At 43.5% G+C, this 20,606-nt stretch overlaps 1 protein-coding gene across 1 annotated transcript; it reads right to left on the bottom strand.

The window, feature by feature from the left end:
• Positions 1-8,988: 8,988 nt before the first annotated feature.
• Positions 8,989-20,568, bottom strand: tfb2m (transcription factor B2, mitochondrial). Its single transcript, XM_034116478.1, has 10 exons — positions 20,377-20,568; positions 19,475-19,822; positions 18,895-19,078; positions 15,318-15,409; positions 15,003-15,156; positions 11,364-11,512; positions 11,073-11,162; positions 10,762-10,815; positions 10,513-10,661; positions 8,989-9,994 (listed from the first exon to the last, which is right to left on the bottom strand). Exons 2-10 carry the CDS (start codon positions 19,745-19,747, stop codon positions 9,796-9,798), a joined length of 1,344 nt encoding a protein of 447 aa, XP_033972369.1. The 5' UTR covers positions 19,748-19,822; positions 20,377-20,568; the 3' UTR covers positions 8,989-9,795.
• Between the last annotated feature and the right edge of the window lie 38 nt (positions 20,569-20,606).

Below are 20,606 nucleotides of genomic sequence, written 5' to 3'. Positions count from 1 at the left end.
GGGGGCAACAGACCCACCGTGGGGCTCAGAGTAGGGCAAGGGAAAAAAAATCCAGGTTGTGGGGAACCAGGCAAGGTCGCTGGGTCATGGGAGGGGGTTTGGGAAGAAGAAAGAATAGTGTCCCTAGCCCGCTGTGTCTCACCAACTGATCCTAGTGGTGTCGCTGTACCCCGATAGGGTGCCAACCTGTCCCGGTGAAGAGCAACTATTCTCCCTCTCCTCTGCAGTTGGACCCTGTAGACGACCTCACTCAGTCTCTCCAGAACCCTGCAGGGCCCTTCCCAGTTGCTGTCCAGCTTTGGGCATCTTCCCTTCTTCCTCTGTGGGTTATACACCCAGACCAACTCGCTAGCACTGAAATGCCGTCCTAGCATGCACATCGTAGTTCCTCTTCTGCCTCGCCCCTGCACTCTGTAGCTGGCGCCTGGCAAAGTCGTGAGCAGACTGCAACCGTTCCTGGAGTTTCCTGGCATATTCGAACCCTGGGGGGTCCACAGGAGCGTCAGGGGGTAAGCCCATCATCATCTCGCCTGGCGTGCGCATCTCCCTTCCTAACATGAGGAGGCAGGGGAGCAGGAAGTGGAATCTTGGGCCGCAGACCGGTACGCCATCAGCACGAGGGGGACATGGGCGTCCCAGTCTCTTTGGTGTTTCGCCGTCACTATGGCAAGCTGTTGAGCCAGTGTGCGGTTGAACCTTTCTACGAGGCCGTCGCTCTGTGGGTGAAGGGGTGTGGTGCGGGTCTTATGGGACCCCAGTTTTTCGCACATAGTCTTAAACACTCGGGACTCGAAGTTCCGGCCCTGGTCTGTGTGTATGACTTCAGGCGCCCCGAATCTGCTAAACATTCCCTCCACCAAAGCATCCACAATAGTCTCTGCCTCTTGATTTGGTAGGCTGTATGCCTCAGGCCACTTAGTGAAGTAGTCCATGGCTGTGAGGATGTAGCGGTTCCCTTTTTCTGTGCGGGGAAACGGCCCAAGAACGTCGATCCCGATCCTCTCCATTGTGCACCCTACCGGAAATTGCTGGAGCTGGGCATGAGATCTGTCGGTAGGGCCCTTACGTGCAGTGCAGCTGTCACAGCGGCGACAGTAATCTTCCACGTCTCGTCTGTGTTGGCCCCAGTAGAATCTCTGTCGCAGGCGGCGGAGAGTCTTAGAGACCCCAAAGTGACCAGATCCTGGAGTTCCATGCACTGACCGAAGTACCGTCTCCCGCAGGGTCCTCGGCACCACCACCTGCCACTGTGTCTCTCCTGTAGCCGGTTCCTTCCACCCCCTCTGCAGCACTCCATCACACAGCCGCAGGGCTTCGAACATTGACCATAGCCCTTTTGTGGCACGAGAAAACTCAGAGATCTGTTCCCACCGGGGTTTGTGTTGTGCAGCCACCCAAGCGGTCACCGGCCTGATGTCGACATCCCCCTCCTGATTCTTCCTCCATTCGGCAGCATCTACAGCTAAAAGTCCATGGTCAGTTGATGCCCCGACTGGTCCCACAGCTGCACATATCACCTCAGCCTGTAGACATTCCCTCTCCTGTGTCTCTCTCTTCACGCAGTAGCGGCAGTCATCACTGTAGCAGGGGCGGCGGGAGAGTGCATCAGCGTTGCCGTGCTGCACACCAGGTCTGTGAATTATGGTGAAGTCATATGCTTGTAACTCTTCAATCCAGCGTGCCAGCTGGCCTTCTGGTTCTTTGAAGGACATGAGCCACTGTAAGGCAGAGTGATCAGTCCGGACTGTGAAGTGGAGGCCCCCTAGGTAGTACCTGAAGTGCCGGATGGCGCTGACCACAGCAAGCAGTTCCCGTCTGGTGACACAGTAGCGGCGTTCAGCTTTGTTAAATGTTCTGCTATAGTAGGCCACTACTCTCTCTCCTTCTGGTGTCACCTGGGCCAGCACGGCTCCTGCTCCACTGTTGCTGGCATCGGTGTCGAGGATGAAGGGAAGGGTGGGGTCAGGGGGAAAGAGGATCGGTGCCTCCACTAGGGCTTCCTGTAGTAAAGCAAATGCTGCTTGACACTCCACTGTCCATGAAAACACCTCTCCTTTCTGTAACAGGCGGAACAGCGGCGTAGCTATGCAGGAGAACCCTTTCACAAACCTCCTGTAGTAGGAGGACAGGCCCAGGAAGCTCTTCAGGTCCTGCACAGAGCTGGGGGTGGGCCAGTCCTTCACAGCCTGCACCTTCTCTCCCATGGTGCCGACGCCGCCCTCCGTTAGCCTGTGACCGAGAAAAGTCACCTCACGCTTCACAAAACAGCACTTCTGGGGGTGCAATTTCAGTCCTGCTCCAGCCACTCTCACCAGCACACGTTTGAGGGCCCCGAGAGCTGATTCGAAGGATTTCCCATGGACGAGGATGTCGTCCAGGTAAACAACACACTCATGGCGGGGGATGTCTGCCAGTACCTGGTCCATAAGCCTCTCAAACGTGGCAGGGGCATTACAGAGGCCGAATGGAAGAACTTTAAACTGCCATAAACCCCCGTTGGTGATGAAGGCTGTCTTCTGTCTGGCCTCAGGGCAAAGGGGGACCTGCCAATATCCGCTGCGTAGATCCAGGGAGGAGAACCAGGAAGACCCTGCCACTGTATCGAGTGCCTCATCGATGCGAGGAAGTGGGTACAGGTCCTTCTTGGTCACTTTATTGAGCGGTCTGAAGTCTACGCAGAACCGAAAGTCCTCCTTCTTTTTCTTGGGAACCATGACTACTGGAGCGGCCCAGGGGCTGTTGGAGGGTTCGATGAGTCCAGCCCGTTGCATCTCCCCCAGTGCTTTATCCGCTGCAGCTTGTCTGGCCAGAGGGAGGCGTCGTGGTCTCATTCTAATGGGCTGTGCATCTCCAGTGTCGATGTTGTGTTCGATGAGATCTGTCCGGCCAATATCGGTCTCAGACAGTGAAAAACAGTCTTTGAATTCCAGCAAGAGCTGCAGCAGCAGGTTCTGCTCATTGGGAGTTAGTCCATCAGAGTTTCTCTGCCAGACCTCTGTCACTGCCGAAACTCTCTCATCGGCGACAGGTTCTGCAGCAATGACTGGGTGAAGGCAAGGGTCCAGGGTCGGCAGGGTGGGGGTTTGTGCAGGTGCCGTCATCTGGGAGTCGCAACAAGCAACGGCGTCGGTCACTGTCTCGGTTGTCTGTGTTATAATGGTGTGGTTCACACGACAGCCTGTCTGGGGTGGCCGCCTACACATCTGAACGACCTGTCCATCTGGAAAAGTGAGTGTACCCCTCTTTGTGTCAATGACACAGTCTAATGTCCCAAGAACATCCAGCCCCAGGATGCAATCTTCCAGGTTTGCGACCCACACTGGGCAGCGAACAGACTTCTTTCCCACCCCCATTGTCACAATTGTCTCTCCCACCATCGGACATCGTTCCCCGGTAACTGTCTGTAATTTCACTATGGTGGGGCAAATAGTTGTTTTATTTCTCACTGTTTCAGGCTTCACAAGGGTTGCTGAAGAACCTGTGTCGACCAGCGCAAAACAGTCTGTTCCCTCAATAGTCACTGGGGCATACCAGCAGTCCTCAACCCAGGTTCGGCCCAGCCTGATGATTCGCTCCGGCTGGCCGTCAGCCTCTTCTGTTGGTTGTAACACTTCTGCTTGGTTAATGCGCTGCGACGTTTCCTCATTTGAAGAGGGACGGGACACATCCTCAGGGGTCCGCATTGTCCCGGTTATGCAGACCCGGCCTCGTTTCCCTGGTTAGCTGTGCTGCGAGGGCAATCTCGAACCAGATGGCCAGGCTGTCCACACCCCCAGCAGATCCTCTGGCGGGGTCTCTGAGACTCCTCCTGTCTCAGTGTGGTGGCACGCACAAGCTGTGTCAATTTTTCCACCCAGGCCGGCTCTGCTGTATTCAGCTCAATACCGCATGTGGCGCTCACCTTCGGTGTGTGGTCATCCGCACTCCATGAAGCAGTACATAGCATCTCTCTCTCTGTGGCTAGCTCCAAAGCCTCCTGTAGAGACTTGGGGTGGGCGAGCAAAGTCTGTGTACGCAGGTCGGCTGGTAGTAGGCCCTGGAGGAAGTAGTCCCGGGCTAACTCACTCTGGATAACAGGAGGCATGTGAGTATAGGTGCGGTGAACCAGCCCCTCAATGTCGTTGGCGAGCTCCCTCAGCGGCTCCCCAGGCCGTCGCTTGCGGCTACACAGTTCAGAGCGGAGCAGGCTAGCTGCAGAGCATAGTCCAAAGCGCCTCTTTAAAGCTCCCACCAAAGCATCATAGTCACTCCTATCATCAGGGTTAAGTAGCAGCAGGCTGGTTAAAGCATCCCCAGTAAGGCACATTGCGAGCTGGAGGGCCTTTTCTTCAGCAGACCACCTGCCAGCCTTGGCTAGCAATTCAAATTGTGCCTGGAATGCTTCCCAGTTAGCTTTGCCATCATACCTGGGTGTTTTCATAGATGAGGGGAGGGCTTCTCTGTGCTGCTCAGTGTGTTGACTCGTGCCTGCCCTCTTTGTCTCTGTTTTCCCGCGTGTGGCGCCTCTATCGGGGGAGTAGCCGGGGCGGTCAAAGCCAGCCTCAGCGGCCATTCTCATAGTCATTCCCCTTCCCCGACCCTCAGTAGCACCGAAGTGTTGCCGCTCGTCAGCTTCCTCCTCCCGTTTAATTTTAGAGTAGTCCCACAGCGACATGTTCTCACCGAGATGGAAACTGTAGGCTGTATGGCAGCAATCACTGTAGCACGCCGCTAGTTAGCTGTCGTTAATCCGGAGTTGAACTTTTACTTCTGACACCAAATGTAGCGTCTCGCTACAGGAACACAGGGAGGCTTGGTTTGTCCTTCATCCGGGAGTTTATTATACAGATCACAGGTTACTGTTGGCCATAACCACGCCAAACAATCCACTAACTCTGTCGTATATCCTCACTCTCCGTCACATATTCCCCTAGCTCCTCTCTCGCTTCCCGCGTCTCCCCCTCCAGGAACCTCCCTCTTCCAGCCCCAACCAACCAGACAACACTCTCCCACCCAAACCCACAGCTACAGGTCACAAGAACCGTCCATCAAAACAGTGGCACGTTCACTGACACTCTGTAAAATGCAAACAAACTCTGAACAACAAACACATCAAACATCAACATTATAACCAGTCCGTTACAATACATTATATTTACAGGATACATTTACATAGTTATAGACATTTACAAGTACCCATAGTATCAAAGAGCATTTCATTTAGCCTAGCTTTAAAAACATGCAGAGGAAGGAGATTGCTCAGTTTCAATTATTGCTGAAGATCAGGGCGTCGCCTGGACCTGAAAACATTCGGGGCTTAGCCCACAGTGGCGGCGGCACTACAGTGGCATTTTTCACTGCAACACTCCCCACATGCACACACACAGTACACCCACGACTGTTACAATGAAGGCTCGATAATCAGCTCACGGCATATAGGCAGGGGTAAAGTGGTCTTTTTTATGAGTGGGGGGCTCACCTCCTCGTGGGGGGTCCGGGGGGATGCTCCCCCGGGAAGATTTTTTTTTAAATATTGAAGTTAAATGCATCAATCTGGTGCACTTTGAGAGCAAAATGAAGAGATCTATGGATACCTCTCTCAACACCCATATGAAGCAGAACTGTAAACAGATGTACTTTTTTCTTTATGGATATTTTACTAATCACTCCCCTTTTAAACTATATTCTTGTTTTACTGCCATATAGTATTTCATAACTGTTTTTCCTTTATTCTCTTATTTATTTTATATCTATAATGATCATATGAAGGTGTGCCGCGGAAATAATCTTTTGAATAATTTGTGACCAAACCGTTTGAGACCCACTGAGATAACTTAGACTAAAGTTATGTAGAGAGTCCTTTAGCTCACCTGAGTCTCTCAGTCTGAGAGGAGAGGAATCTCCTCCAGCTTCTTGTGGAACAAACAGCTCCTTATGTCCGTTAGTGCAGCGAGCTAACCAGATGCTAACAACACAGTCCATGCTGGCACCGTCCCTCCCCCTCTCTCCCTCTCTCTCTATCACACTAAATGCGCTATTGCCACACACACACACACAGAGCCGAGCTTGAATGACACAAGCACATGTTTATTTCCATGCAACTCTCTGATTGGTCTGGTGTCATGCCTCTGTTGCATTCACTGAACACGGGAAATTACAGTGCTGCCGTCCTCTCTTGTGTCATGATGAGGTTCACGTAAAGCACGGTTAATGTATTATATTATTGAGGGAGAATTGTCCGCTACAGAAAAAACATTCGGGGCTAAAGCCCCGGATGCCCAGGCCAGGCGACGCCACTGCTGAAGATTGTTCCAAGCAAGTGGAGCAGCGCACATAAAAGCTGCTTTACCTAAGACAGTCCTTGCTCTTGGCACATCTAACAATACTACATCATGCGATCTCAGACAATAGCTGCTTGCAACTCTCTGTGTTATCAGAGAGCAGATATAATACGGGAGTTTACCCAACAAAGCTTTATTATCTAAAATACTCGTAATGTCATTCACCATTCTCCTGTCAGACTGAGAGGCTCTGATAACTACAGCTCAGGTGTATTTGGATAGTTACCTTTACTCTGAGTTATCTCAGTGTTTCTCAAACGTTTTGGTCACTATCTATTTAAAACAATATTTCCTAGGCACACCTTAATATCATTTTTAGTTATAAAAAAATGACAGAATAAATAAAAACTGGTATGAAATCATTCTAATCTAAACTATAGGGCAGTCAACTAAAAATATAGTTTTAAAGGTAAGTGATTAGTAAAATATGCATACATAATAAGATAAAAAGCTAACTAGGTAAAATAAGCTAAGATAAATTTAAAAACAAGTTTACTACTGCTTCACAAAGGAGCAGGGAGAGGAGAGAGCGAGGAGAGAGAGAGGAGGGGGAGAGGAGGGGGAGAGGAAAGGCTCTGAAACAGATTCAGTAACCCACACTCCCCACTATTAATGAACCAAAACAAATTAAGAAACAAGTTTATATTATTTGGTTTTGGCTGTGCTGCAGTTTGTTAATGGCTATGACCATATTCTAATGATTTTTTGATTATTTAAATATAAACATATATTTTTCATATGGCTGTGGAGAGATATATCCTTAGATCCAGTCTCTTAATTTTGCCCTCAAAGTGCACCAGATTGATGCATTTAACTCCAAAATGCCTCCGGACCCCCTTACAGGATAGGATACTTAATACATTTGCACACTTTTTATATATATTTGGGGAATATATTTGTTTATTATAGAGACTTTGAATTGATTATTTATATTTAGAATTGGGTTGTACACAAGCAAATACAAGATTATCACCATAACCAAGGAGTAATCTGGTGGAGAAGCAGGCTGTGCACATATAATTAGAGATGGGAGAAATATTCAGTTCTTGTACTTAAGTAAAAGAAGAAGTACCAGAGTGTAGGAATACTCTGTTACAAGTAAAAGTCCTGCATTCAAAAGGTCGCTCAAGTAAAAGTACAAAAGTATTGGCATCAAAATATACTTAAAATACCAAAAGTAAAGTACTTATTATGCAGATTTCAGAATAATATATATCATTTGTTTAGATTATAATGATTCATGTATTAATGTATTTATCAAAGCTGGTAAAGGTGCAGCTAGTTTTAATTACGAATAGTATATTGAATTTTACTCCAGGTGCAACTAAAGTCTTATTTTAGTATTGATAAAATGTCACATAATTAATCCAATTCTGTAAGTAAGTAAAAGTAATAAACATACCCTCCACTGTCCTGCTGTTATTACCTCAGAGCTCAGACTGTATTATTACTGATTGAACTAACCCCAGACTCTTGTAGCAGCAACACAACATAAGGTATTGATGTCCTTACCTCGGGGACACCTGGATGTTCTCCATGTTGATCATGTCTTCTGTGTTATCAATTCCTTCTGGGTTTTTCTGTCTGTCCACAAGTATTCTTCAAGTAGCTACCAGATGAAGAAAGTAGGCTACTAAGCGTTGTTAACAAAGTGTTTGCCTGATTAGAGTCTTCCTCAACGTTTCCATAGCAACCTTCTACTCCAACAGCTGTAGGCCTACAGTATGGAGCTCAATCAGGCCAAACGTTTTGATCATTCAAACAAATACAATTTATTTGAAAGTTCAAGTTTTTATCCTGGACTTAAAAAAAAATACAATGAAATTATTGAATAAAAACAAGTATTTCCAACGTTTTTCAGGTTGAATGTTATTTTGATACAGTTGTGCAATCCTTTTGAATAAAACATGTTTGTCTTCATATTTCACTTGTATACATATTTTTGCAGATTTTTGAGTAGGCCTATTGTGCATAGAAAATGTTGAGTTTTATTTTTCACATCACAATTCGTAAGCCTATTTACACTTTATGGTGTTTGCAAAGCCAGCTGTAAGCAGTGCTTCAAAATACTGGAAGTTCCAGATCACTACATGTTGTGGAGTGTGTGGACCCCTCAAAGCAACCCATAAATCAAAACCCCGGTCTTAAAAATGGCAGGTAATCCAATCTACCAATTATTCTTTACAGTGAAATCATTTATTTCAGAACCCATATTTATGTGTAGTATTGGAAGTAATCAGGTATTTTGTAAAAGTGTAGTTTACTGTTACCAATAAAAGCCCTTTGTTCAAATGTTTCTTAAATAAGGCTATAGTAATAGGATCAAAATGTATTGAAATACAAAAAGGTACGGCCCTCAGAATTATTTTGAATTAGATTGGATTGTAATTATTGAATTCATGTGTTAACCACTTTAATATTGCAGTTGGTGTAAGAGCTTTTCTTTACTATGTACAGTACTTTTACATTACTTGAGTAAAAGTTGGCATTGTCCACCCACCACTGACTATAGAGAAAATGAAAACCTTCAGGACATAGGGGCATGCGCATCTTTCCAAAAATAGAATTATATTTAGAAGCATATCACCAACGTCTAACACCCATACTAAAATGAAAGCTTCAATGGTGTGAGCATCTAAACAGCCGTGAAATAAATGTCTCCTACACATTACATATCAAAATTCAGATTTAATGAGGTCTTTGAAAAGCATATTTCACACGCAGCTTAAACAATCCACAATAAATGACATTTCATACATTTAAAGCTTACGCTCACACAACAGATATACAAAAATATACAAAGCCTTGAAGTCATACAGTAAAAAACATCCTCCTTCCTGCGCTGCTGAACTTTGTACTTTTATGCAAAACTAAATACATGCAGGGCGGCGCTGTGACACTCCACTCACACTATACTACAGTTATTTCAGTCAGTTGAAAACACGCAATTTTTGCAATATAATATATTTTGCATTACATGGTGCATCAATGACTTTTTTTATGAGGCCTAGTGGACGTGTCGCTGTTGTCTTCATACAGGGATAATATGATTTAAGTAATCATAAGACCTTAATTCTGCAACCATTTTTACATATCTTCAAATTCAATTTTTCTCTCCTGCTGGCAATCAGATCTCAATAAACACCCCAAAACTACTTTTGCTGCAAGTTTATGTCTTAAACTAATTCAACTTAAGGAAATTTGAGTGCAGGACTATACAGAGGCTAATTTTAAAGTAATTCCTCCATTGACACAAAGATCAGTAAGTCACACACATTTTCATCACCTAAGTCTTTCGCTACATGAGTGTATTATGTGAAGTTTTTCTGCTGTGTCCATTTCATGAACATTTTACTTTGATCCTTTGTGTTTCTGTATGCATGTATGAATGTAATCACAAATGATATTATTCTTATTGATATTACACTGTCATCATATAATATTTGGTTACGTTTGTTCTATAAAACTATACACATTAATTTGAGTCCCATTTACCCTCCCTCCCACAGTTCTCCAAGACTTCTTTATAAAGCCAGCTCTCTTTGAACTCCTGACTTTTGTCCATCAGCTCAAACAGTCGGAGATACTCCTTTGGATACACTTGGCCTGTCAGAATGTCCTCCGACAGGCACATCTCTTCTAACAGCTTGCTCCCACTGCCTGGAGACCAGAGACTAGAGAAACGAACAGGAGAGGGAGACAAAGAGAGTGGAATAAAGGTCAGATGAGGTGTTCAATGACAGATTATAATAATGCTTTAGTACTGATGCAATAAGAGGAAGACTAAGAGAACAATTTAAAACAGTTGTGCAATGTGTCTCGATAGCTTTGTGTTAGTGAAGTGTGTTGGATCAATGTACATTTGCAATGGAAAAATAAAAACCAGCATACAAGCTGAAGCGGATGGGGTGCAGATCTCTCAATGTCTAAACACCTGGGGGCGTTTCAGTCACAGGCAAAACAAGACGAAGCTTCTGTTTTGAGATTTTGTGGGATATTTCTTCATATTGTATATCGTTTTTGGACTCAGGACAGCAGGTTAACAACCGTCTTTTTCACTAAGTTTGTTTATAATGGGTCAGTTAACAGTTTCAAACGAAGTTTTGTCTGCCATAAGCTCAGTCAGTTCCCGTATATCGGTATCTTAATTTAAATATATATATTGACACTTTTCTGTATAAAACTTGCTTACTCGAGCATATTGATGAGCTTATCCTTCTTCTTTACCAGACACTGTTTGACCAACATCAGCAGAGTGAAAGCATTATAAGGAGTGAGGCCATTAGAGAACAGATCAGCCCGCGGACGAAGGCGCACCAAGCACAGGTGGTCGTTGGGAAGCTGAGGGGAGAAAGAGGCAGAGGACACAGCGATACGCTATATTAAATGGAAAAATATCAAGCCACTTTACATCGCTGTTGTTGGGTCTTCTCATCCTTACCTTAGAGCGACGGGATCTTTTTTTTGCAGTGGACACAAAGGATTCCCAGGGCTCCTGCGCAGACAGAGAAGCAGAGGTTGACATCAAGAAGACTCCTATCACATTTATGTTGAAAATGCTTGCTAATATGAAAGTGTGAGTAGCATCCCCCCTGGCATTAGCTTCACGAAAGTATTTAAAAAAAGACAAAACACTGTAGAAAATGTTTAACTTGAAAAAAACAGTTTTCTTCTGTGTAAGTCTCAACCTAACTGTTTTTCATACAATGCATAAACACCATAATGCCTTTCTTTTTTTGCCTTAAACTTTACCTTGTGCAGGAGTTCGATATCACAGGCCACCTGCCAGAGGACAGCGAAGGGTCTGTAGTGTGTATTTTTACCTGGACGGGAAATGAGTTTCTGTTGGAGGAATAACTGCATTCAATATTTGACACAAGGATAATAAACGGAACAATATTCAATTTGTCTACCGGACACAAGTCTCCATCAGCTTTAACAAGTGATTATATTTTGGACTGAACACACACAATATTAGACTCTGTGATCAATAGATTGACTGGTCTTTAATACTTGAGAGGTTAAAATGTTGTAGTTCTTTACCAGGTATTCACTCTCCGAAATGAAGAAGTTGAGCTCTATTCTTCCATATCTGAAGACAGACTGCTGTTCAAACAAAGCGTAAATCATCTTCCACAGCGTGCCACGGAGATTATGGTTCCGCATGATACCAAACACCTTCATTGGGACGTCTGGGGAGACACACACACATTACAAAAAAACACACTTCAGGAGGATATTACACTATATAACGCAGTGTTTATTAATTCCAGTGTGTTATTGTGAAAAGCTATAGGGGAAGTACATTGATGCATTGTGATTTTTAGTCATCAAACATTTATCTAGTTTGAAAACTGTGAGTTGCTGAAAAATAATCGAAAATATAAAATCGAATATTTGCAGCTGTATAGGCAATGGCAATAGAATAATACGTTCTGTATGAGGGAGGTGGGATTTGTTTAGTCAGAGAGGCTCAACTTAAAGGTCCCATGTCATGCTTTTCCGGTTATTACCCGTCCCCTTGTGTGTTATGAAGGTTTTTATGCATGTAAACGGTCTGCAGAGTCAAAACCCTCAAAGTACACCCTGTAGCGAGTAAAACTCTAACACAGAAAATACCTCCCCAAAACGCCTCGTTGGAGATACGTCATTGTCCATCGTTTACTTCCTGGGTATCGTGACGTAGCAATGGCCAGTAGCCACGCCCAGAGCTATGGCCGCACCATCTGCCAGCCTTTCACGAAACAAAGCTTCCCAAAACCTTTCAGGATTCATGCCGGATATGTACAGCGTAGGGCACTGAAGAACGATGCTGTTCCTACTTTGTTTGGACCAGCGGGAGTTCAGGTACACAACCTGTAAGTATTCATTGTTGTTTGTGTATTTATGATGTTTAAAACAAACAAGGTATCTACCACGATGGGTAAACGTTTTTCGGACTATTACGTTGAAATGCTCTCCGCAGACCCATGCTCACAGCGTTATAAACCTTTTTCTTACTCAATATCAAGCCACTCTTATTGTTTTTACTTCGGCTGTGAGTGTTTGTGTGTGCTCAGGATGAGTTTTGCTTGTTCTAGCTTCATCGCCAAGCCTGTCTGCTCCTCCAGCAGTGTGTGTGTCTGTGTGTGTGCGAGTAGGCCTGTCGCGATAATCGATAAATTGACTTATCGTACTATAAATAAAAATTGACTTTTCTGAGCTCGATAAATTGCCGTTTACATAAGGATGTGACCAGCATTTTAGCCAGGAGCGCTGTGGCTGCCGGCCACGCGCGCTGTGAGGGGCGGGGCTGACACACAGCCAGGTCAGGACACTCCGTGTGCACGTGCAGCAGCGTAGCAGCCAAATTAATAATATAGCGACAAGCGGAAGACAACGTGGGAGTTACTCGCGGGGTATTTAAAGTGAAATGGAATTGGTTACAAAACCTAACTACACATCTCGATTCTCCGGTGTGGCAGTATTATGGATTTAAGCCAAATCAATGAGGCGAACCTACGGACTTGAATGAGCCGGGCGGTGTGTCGCATTTGTTTAAAAAAGGTAGCGACAAAAGCAGGCAATACCACGCATTTTAAACTACACCTAAAACACAACCACCCCATTCCGTTTTCCCAGCTGGTAGCAAACACGGCAGCTGGAGATGGAGAGCCCCCACCTTCCCGACAGTTTACAATCAAAGATGCATTTGCCCGACAATGCAAACATGTTGGTGTTCCTTGCTCGAAAACTTTGAAAAACAGATTTGGATATGGCCTGTTGAGGCATCTGGGTCTTTGTATGGACAGTGGTCTGTACACTTGACTGCTATTTTAAGGAGTTTTTTTTTGCTTGTGAGACAATGTGTGCTCATATTTATATATATATATATATATATATATATATATATATATATATATATATATATATATATATATATATATATATATATATATATATATATATATATATATATATATATATATATATATATATATATATATATATATATATATAGAGAGCTCTGTTTTCCAGCCTGAGTCTATTTAATTTATTGTTTTGGTTGTGTGTGATTTAATTAATTTGTTTTATTTATTATATATCATTTATATATTTTAACATTATTTCACATTTCATTTGCCATGTTGAATGTTCAATAAAAAGTTATGTTTGAAAGGATGTACTTGAATTATTATTATATATTATCATTATGTCAGTGGTCTAAAATGGTCTTACAACAGTGCCGACAATATTATCGTTTATCGCAATAATTTCCAGGAAAATGTATCGTCTAACAAAATTAATTATCGTGACAGGCCTATGTGCGAGCAATGGTAACTGGGCTAACTAAGTTGCTAGCGTTTCCATATATCAACTCCAATGTTAGCAGATGGCCTTACATATATCTCATAGCTGGAGAATGTCTGCAATCACACACAAAATACTCATAGACAGTATACTCCGGGTGATTTACCGTACGGTCAGTACATTATATTTGGCGTTCCTGGCGTGTATGCTACCGAGCTACCGTTCATAGCGTGTATGCTACATAGCTAAACAACAAGGCCACCTAGAGCTAGACATGCTAGGGAAAACATTGTTTTCATGCCAGCTACAATGAATGACCGAACGTAGCAGACTACCCGTATAAGATTGCAATTGTAAACATGTTCTTGCTAGCCTAGACTAGCTGTTGTTCATAGTAGATTGGCATATTACACTGAACAACTAGCAAACTTAGGTTAGCATATTAGCTGGCAAGCTAACTGTGTTGATTAGATATAGATTACATAGATACACACTCCTACCACAACTACTACTAACGAATCTAAAACAACTAAGTTTCTCTAATATTTTGTGATTTGCATTTGATTTCGTCCAGCCAGATCAGGAAACTCCTGGCGTATCTGGCGGACAACACACACACGGGATGACCACTCTGATGCCTCGTCCTAAAAAGCCCCAGCACCAGTTTACAAAGCTGCGATAGGCAAGATGCCGAAAACGCCTATAAGGGGAGGAATGGATGATATACAGTGTATATATGTATATTTATTTACACATGTTCATTTTGTACATTTCTAAAAATAAAGTTTGATGGAAATACTTAGTATCCTTTCTTCCCTGAATTATTTGCTCCTATAACATATCATTCATATATAGCAAACCATGATTTGATTTCTCATCAAACAGTAGTAGTTTATTACAGGTAAAAATAACTTACTCTTCTATAACAACAGTTGTAGGTACAGTTCGGTTAGTTAGCGTATAAAATATACGGCTGTACCGACGCCATTATAAGACTGATGTTCCGCTCAGAGTCAGAGCGAGCCGAAAAAAGCACTGTTAGACATGGGCGGAGCCTCTCTGGTGGTTGACTAATCAGAACAGAGTGGCCGAGCTGACCAATCGGAGCACACTGGGCTCACAGGGAGGGGGGGCAAGAGCTGCAACGAGCTGTTCAGTGGAGAGAGTGAATACTGCTGAATACACACACTTTACAGAGATGCTGTATGCGAAACCAATGTGAGTTTGGAAAAATGCACAGTATAAATCTATTTTAGTATACCTCAACAATGGAATTATGATCAGTGGAAATGGCCATGACATGGGACCTTTAAGGTGCAAAAAACCCTTATGTGCATGTGTGGGAGATATAATTTGCCACATAGCAGTGTCTCCTCAGTGTGTTGTTCTCACCATCAGTCCAGTTAGCCTCTGATATTCCCAGATCATTGAACAGTTTGTCAGTGAACATAGAAGGGGGTTTAACGCTTCCAGTGCCCACAGGGTCTAGTTTAAAGTAGTCACAGTGAACCACTTCCAGCTGACCATCAAGACGGCCTTCCAACTCCTACAACATGAAAACATGTAGGGGATACAACATCATTTGTCAAACTTTTACAAAAAGGGTACAATTATTTGTTTAAGAATTACCATTTGATGATTAAAATGAGTAAAACTAAAACTTGGTTGACTTTTGCTTAGGGATATATGTTGATATAATTGTGTTACCTGTAATTTTGGTAGGAACAACGCATTCCCTTCAAGAGCCACAACTCTCTGAGCTCCAGCGTTTATAAGAGTCTTCGTCAACACCCCAGGACCTAAGAAAGACAGACACCAAAAAAGCCTTTCAATTATTTGTTTTTTCACAGACAGTAATATACAGTGCAAAACGTATAAACATGCATATTCTTTCTCTAACACAATCCAAAATTAACTGGGTACTTTGTCAATGTTAATGCAAAATTAGATCCAAGTTACACACCTGAAGCACAGGAACATTATGCATACATTAACCTGTTAAGCCCTGAGCCTGTTTTTCAGGTTTCAGGCTCGAAAATGACATGCCCAGAACAAATGACTATATCTTCACTTCTTAAAAGGGGTAAATTAATAATCTTTTTTCTCAAAGCAATAGGCGCTTTCACACCGGAGTACTTTTCCCAGGAATAGTTCCGATAGTTCCTGTGATTTTGCGTTCACACCAAAAAGACCTGGAACTAGAACTTGTTTTTGCAAACCGTTTCACCCCCTTTTAGTCCCTGCTAGAGAGCAGGGACTTTCCTGGGGAGAAAAAGGTTCCAATTTCTGATTGGCAGGGCGAATTGCAAACCACGCCCCGTAAAACTCTGGCCCAATCCCAATCCGCCCCCTACACCCTACCCACTACCCCTACACACTACCCCTCCGTTTGCGCGTTCGCGCGGATGGTCCGCCACATTAAGTGCTGTTCCAAACCAACGAGTGTGGAGCGGTGTGGAGGGGGAGTGGGCTATCAAGCCCTCAAACAGCGAGTATGCATCGGTGCTGACTTGAGACCGGTCTCTACCTGACCGGAGTCACGCTGTGTGTGTCCGTGTCAACATGAAAGATGTTTGGAGTTTTATTTGAGTTATTAATTTACATTTTTTGTCTAAGAGATGCTGATTTCAAACCGTTGTTACATACAGTTACGGCATTTCCTGTTTCTGCCGGAGAGAGGGGAGGCCGTCCCAAAGCTTGCCGCTGTATTTACTCCCTCCATCTGACAGGAGGGAGCCTCGTTGAGCTGCGAGTGTGGCTACAGACGGAGTTCACTCCGTCACGGAGGGGTAGGGTCGAGGGAGTGGTTTGGGATTGGGCCTCTGAAAGGTTTTTATGAAGCCGCCATTTTATTTGCTCGCATTAGCATTATTAGCATTAGCCCAGCACACAAACGGAGAGAGACTAACTAAGCCAGTCCCCCAACTCCGGGGACTTCCGGCCGGGGACTTCGGATGGCAGTATACGCCGTGAAGTTGTTTGCGGCCTGCCAGTAAACCCAAAGCAGAAGAAGAAGAAGAAGAAGAAGAAGAAGAAGAAGAAGAAGAAGAAGAAGAAGAAGTGACGTCAGCGGCTCCCTCAGGGACTTATTCCGGTGTGAATGCGATTTACTAGATAGTTCCAGGAAATAAAGGTTCCGGGAACTATTCCTGGGAAAAGTACTTTGTGTGAAAGCGCCTATGGATACACCTGTGAGTTGGATGTAGAAAAGTCAGAATCAATATAGATGTTTTTATTTTAAAGTAAATGCAGATTGAACATAGTAAAAAAAAAAATGTAAATTATAGTTTCCGTCCAAAAAAAATACATTACTTATAGTGAAAACCACCCTTGAATGATGGGATAGTAGACTAAAAGCTTTAAGAATCCAAACTATAACATATAATAAGTACTCTGTATCAAGATTGATGCAAAACAAGTTAAATTTGACCTTTTAGTGAGATTTAGAAAGAAAAAACCACCTCTGGGGTCATTTGGATGGATTTGCCATATCTCTGGAACCCATTGGTTGATTTTGGTGATTGACACCTCCTTTGAACCGTTAGAGCCAATAGAATCGAGAGGGAAGTTCCTAAATCCACCTACACGTTACCATTGAGGAGTGAGAGTGATGCACACTCTGTTTGCCCAAACCGAAAGCTATGGCTATTTCCTCGCTCCTCGGTCTCACCGGAAGTTGATTTGTCTGCGCCATCTTGAGTAGCGTCCCAATGGCCTTATTTTTGCCGGAGGACCGAGGAGCAATAATGGAGGAGCTATAATCGAGGAACCACCAGACCATCCTTCGATAAAATCCTGAGACACTCGCCCCGCCCCCTTACTGTGTATCGCTCACTGATTGGACGATGCAGCGCATGCACTGATCTGATGCTTCTTGACATGAGAGCAGTTTCCCAGCGGAGAGAAGAAAATACATGAACCTCACGAGAGTCACTCCTCAGTTTATACTGTGTTTTGTTTCAATTAATGTATCATTTAGTTACAAATATGTGATATATCTGAACAACAAAGTGGTCAAAAATCAATTTATTCATTTTTTGGAAACATTTTCAGGATCGCTTTTTTCGTTTTACCTTTTCATTTATTGTCATTTCCATTCAGTCAGTCATTAAGTGCTATTTAAAATGTTAATTTGCTACATTTCCACACAAACAAACTAAGTGTGCAATCCAATGATTAATGAATGTTAATCTAACTGGGTTTTGATAGATAACATATCTCTTTTTCTTCTCTCAATTATTTTTATTTCTATTGTGCACTCTAATCAATATTAATCTAACTAATGTTCGTTTATACATTTTAAGAATGGCGTTTATCTTTTTTGAGAATGAGTTCTTATTTGATTTTATTTATTTGAGTCTACAACAGATGATACAAATGTTTGTGTCAGTAAATGTGTACCAACAGAGGCGGGGCTGTTTGTGAAAATAACGGGGACAGAGCTGCTGTCAGACAATCAGCTGTGCAGCGTCATCACAAACGGACGTCGCTTCACGTGACGCTCCAGAGGAAAGGACGTCCCATTGCTCTTAAAACTAATTTCTCTGCTTCTCGTGGCTTCCTTGCGTCTCTCCATGCTTCCCTGGTGGGAGGGACTAGTCGCAAGGAAACGACGCAAGTGAGGGACGCAAGGAATCCATTTAACCGAAGTGAAACGCAGCCTATGTTACGCTCTGAAAACTGAAAACTAGGCTTATTGCCATAAATATGATGATGGATCATCAGTAATCATTTAAAAAGGGACACAGAGACATTGGATTAACCTTCAACAGCGTTTATCTGCGTTTTAATGCCCTTGAACACAACTTTTGATCAGAAAACAGCAAAGGTAAGACGTATTTGCCGTTTTGGCTACGTAAAGTGAAGTTGTGTGTTATCTTTGCTGGCTTTCGCTGCCGCGAGTTTTGGTCGCACAGTGATAATACTTATACCATTGGAATCTGTGGAATCTCAGCTTTCATATGCTATCGAGTTTGTTCAGATCCGATGAAGTATACAATATTTCTACCGTGAGTTATGTGCAAAGTGCGTTAGCACGCTTTCGCTTAGTGCCAATTCAGAGGCTCGGCGTTAGACTTGTGTTTTGTTTCGGTAAAAATTGTTCATATCGTCAGGTAGCTGAGTTTCTTCCCGTTAGGTGGGTATGACACATTCATAGTTTGTTAAATGTTAAGAAGCCCTCAGACGCTGTTTCTTGCAAGATGTTGCGGGGGCTCCCGGGCTTAACAGGTTAAGAGCACTTTGATATAACATGCTGACTTCCATTTTGTTTCCAAATACATACCTGGGTTACATTCGAAGATAACAGTTTTAGCATCCTCAGGTTCTATATGCTGTGCTACCAGCTGAGCCAGGTCTGGGTCCACTATGTAGTGTCTGTCCCCTTTAGGGGACTGAGCATGGAGTCTATTCTCCTCGACGTCACCGAGATCCAGGAAGTCATACCGGGACAGAGGACGACACTTGCCCTGGAGAGAGACCAGATAATGCAGATAGAAAGTGAAAACCATTGCTACCATGTGAAAAAGCTCACAGTATATTGAAAAGTACTGTGTAATGTTTTACTGCTCTCAATTTTATTCCACAACACAAAACAACTATCAATACATGAATGTATAAGTCACACATAGTGGTTTAAGTAGCCAGGAAAAGTCAATAATTATACACTGTATTATGCTAAACAATCAGTAACAAAGTGCAGAAAACTTCAAAGCAGTATCTATAGGAATACAACCAAAACATGTCAATTACTGCGTAGCATAGGAACTATATTGATCCCCCATAGGGGAAATGTATTTGTTACAGCAGCTCTACAACAATACAATTAAGGGACAAATCAAGCAAAGACCAAGAAAAGTGCCTACCTGTAGAGTCACAGGAGACAGGTTCCTCTGTGCGAGTGCTGAGGAAGACGTCGTCTCTGCAAGAGGCTGCTGGGAGCTTTGACCAAGGGTATGTCGAACAGGACCCGAAGAGAGAGAGTCCAGGCTGAAGGCCCTTCTATGAAGCACAGGAACCCCAGAGATACACCGGCCAGAATGACCCACAGGGGGCAACACTGCCTTGTGCAAACACAATCTGCTTCTGATGGTCTGGCAGCAGGCCGGGCGCATCATCAGCTCCACCAGTCTAAACATTTGGATGGACTTAGTGGACCTTCAACTACAGAAGAAAGAGACGAGACGGGAGGGAGATCCTCAAGAGGTCATTCCCTAGAGTGTTTAGAGAAAAAAGGACAAGGGATTATAAAATGAATGTCTGACATGGAAATAACACCATATTAGAAAAAACATGTGCTAGCATTAAATGGTTAACTAGACTTTTTGCACAAAAACGGTACATGTAACGTTCGCCAACTTGTTCTTTACCCAATATTTGAAAGGGTTAAGAAATTAGAAATCATTTAAAAAAGTGACATGATTCAAGCAAGTGTCAATTATTAATAATAAAGTCAATAACGATATTCAAATATACGTGTGTGCCAAAGTAAGCACGTTATCAAATGTTCTCCTTGCACGTTTGGAGGTAACGTTTGGTTGCTTTTTATCAAACTCACTGGAGAGGTATTCACCTTTTCCACCCTGTAAATTCAGTGTTTGAGTACATGCACTCCAAAGAGGCACACAATAACATTGCATACACTCCGTTACAACTCCTTAGTTGATTTGTTTGGAGATTCTGAGGATATGTAAGTTGTTAGCGCGCTGGCTAGCGTTAACGTCACTAACTACTACAATGCGTTTGCATGCGCTATATCTAAACATACCTTATTGAAGAATATCCTCTATATATCCAAATAAAACGACATCAGAGATTTAAAAAAGCCACTTGTGTGTCTAGTTCCTGTTGAGACTCCGTGACCTCAATCTCGTGGTGCAGATCCAGGCGCATCTGAATGTCGTCATTGAAAGGCGTCTAGGTAGAGGACCAATCAGAAACGCGAGGAAGTTGTTGCGCTAACGACTACCTGCGAATGCTAAAATATACCATTACACA

The sequence above is a fragment of the Trematomus bernacchii genome, unplaced genomic scaffold (assembly GCF_902827165.1).
Source record: "Trematomus bernacchii unplaced genomic scaffold, fTreBer1.1, whole genome shotgun sequence".
Taxonomy (NCBI): domain Eukaryota; kingdom Metazoa; phylum Chordata; class Actinopteri; order Perciformes; family Nototheniidae; genus Trematomus; species Trematomus bernacchii.
The sequence above is the reverse complement of the archived record's forward strand: the minus strand, read 5'-3'. Positions and strand labels throughout refer to the sequence as shown.

Bases quoted from the DNA above. Each gene is read 5' to 3' on its own strand.
- tfb2m (XM_034116478.1), bottom strand. From the start codon at position 19,747: ATGTTTAGACTGGTGGAGCTGATGATGCGCCCGGCCTGCTGCCAGACC. The intron at 10,816-11,072 runs GTAAAGTTTAAG...CTGTCTGCGCAG, and splicing joins ATATCGAACTCCTGCACAAG to GAGCCCTGGGAATCCTTTGT. The intron at 10,662-10,761 runs GTAAGGATGAGA...TTCTCCCCTCAG, and splicing joins AAAGATCCCGTCGCTCTAAG to CTTCCCAACGACCACCTGTG.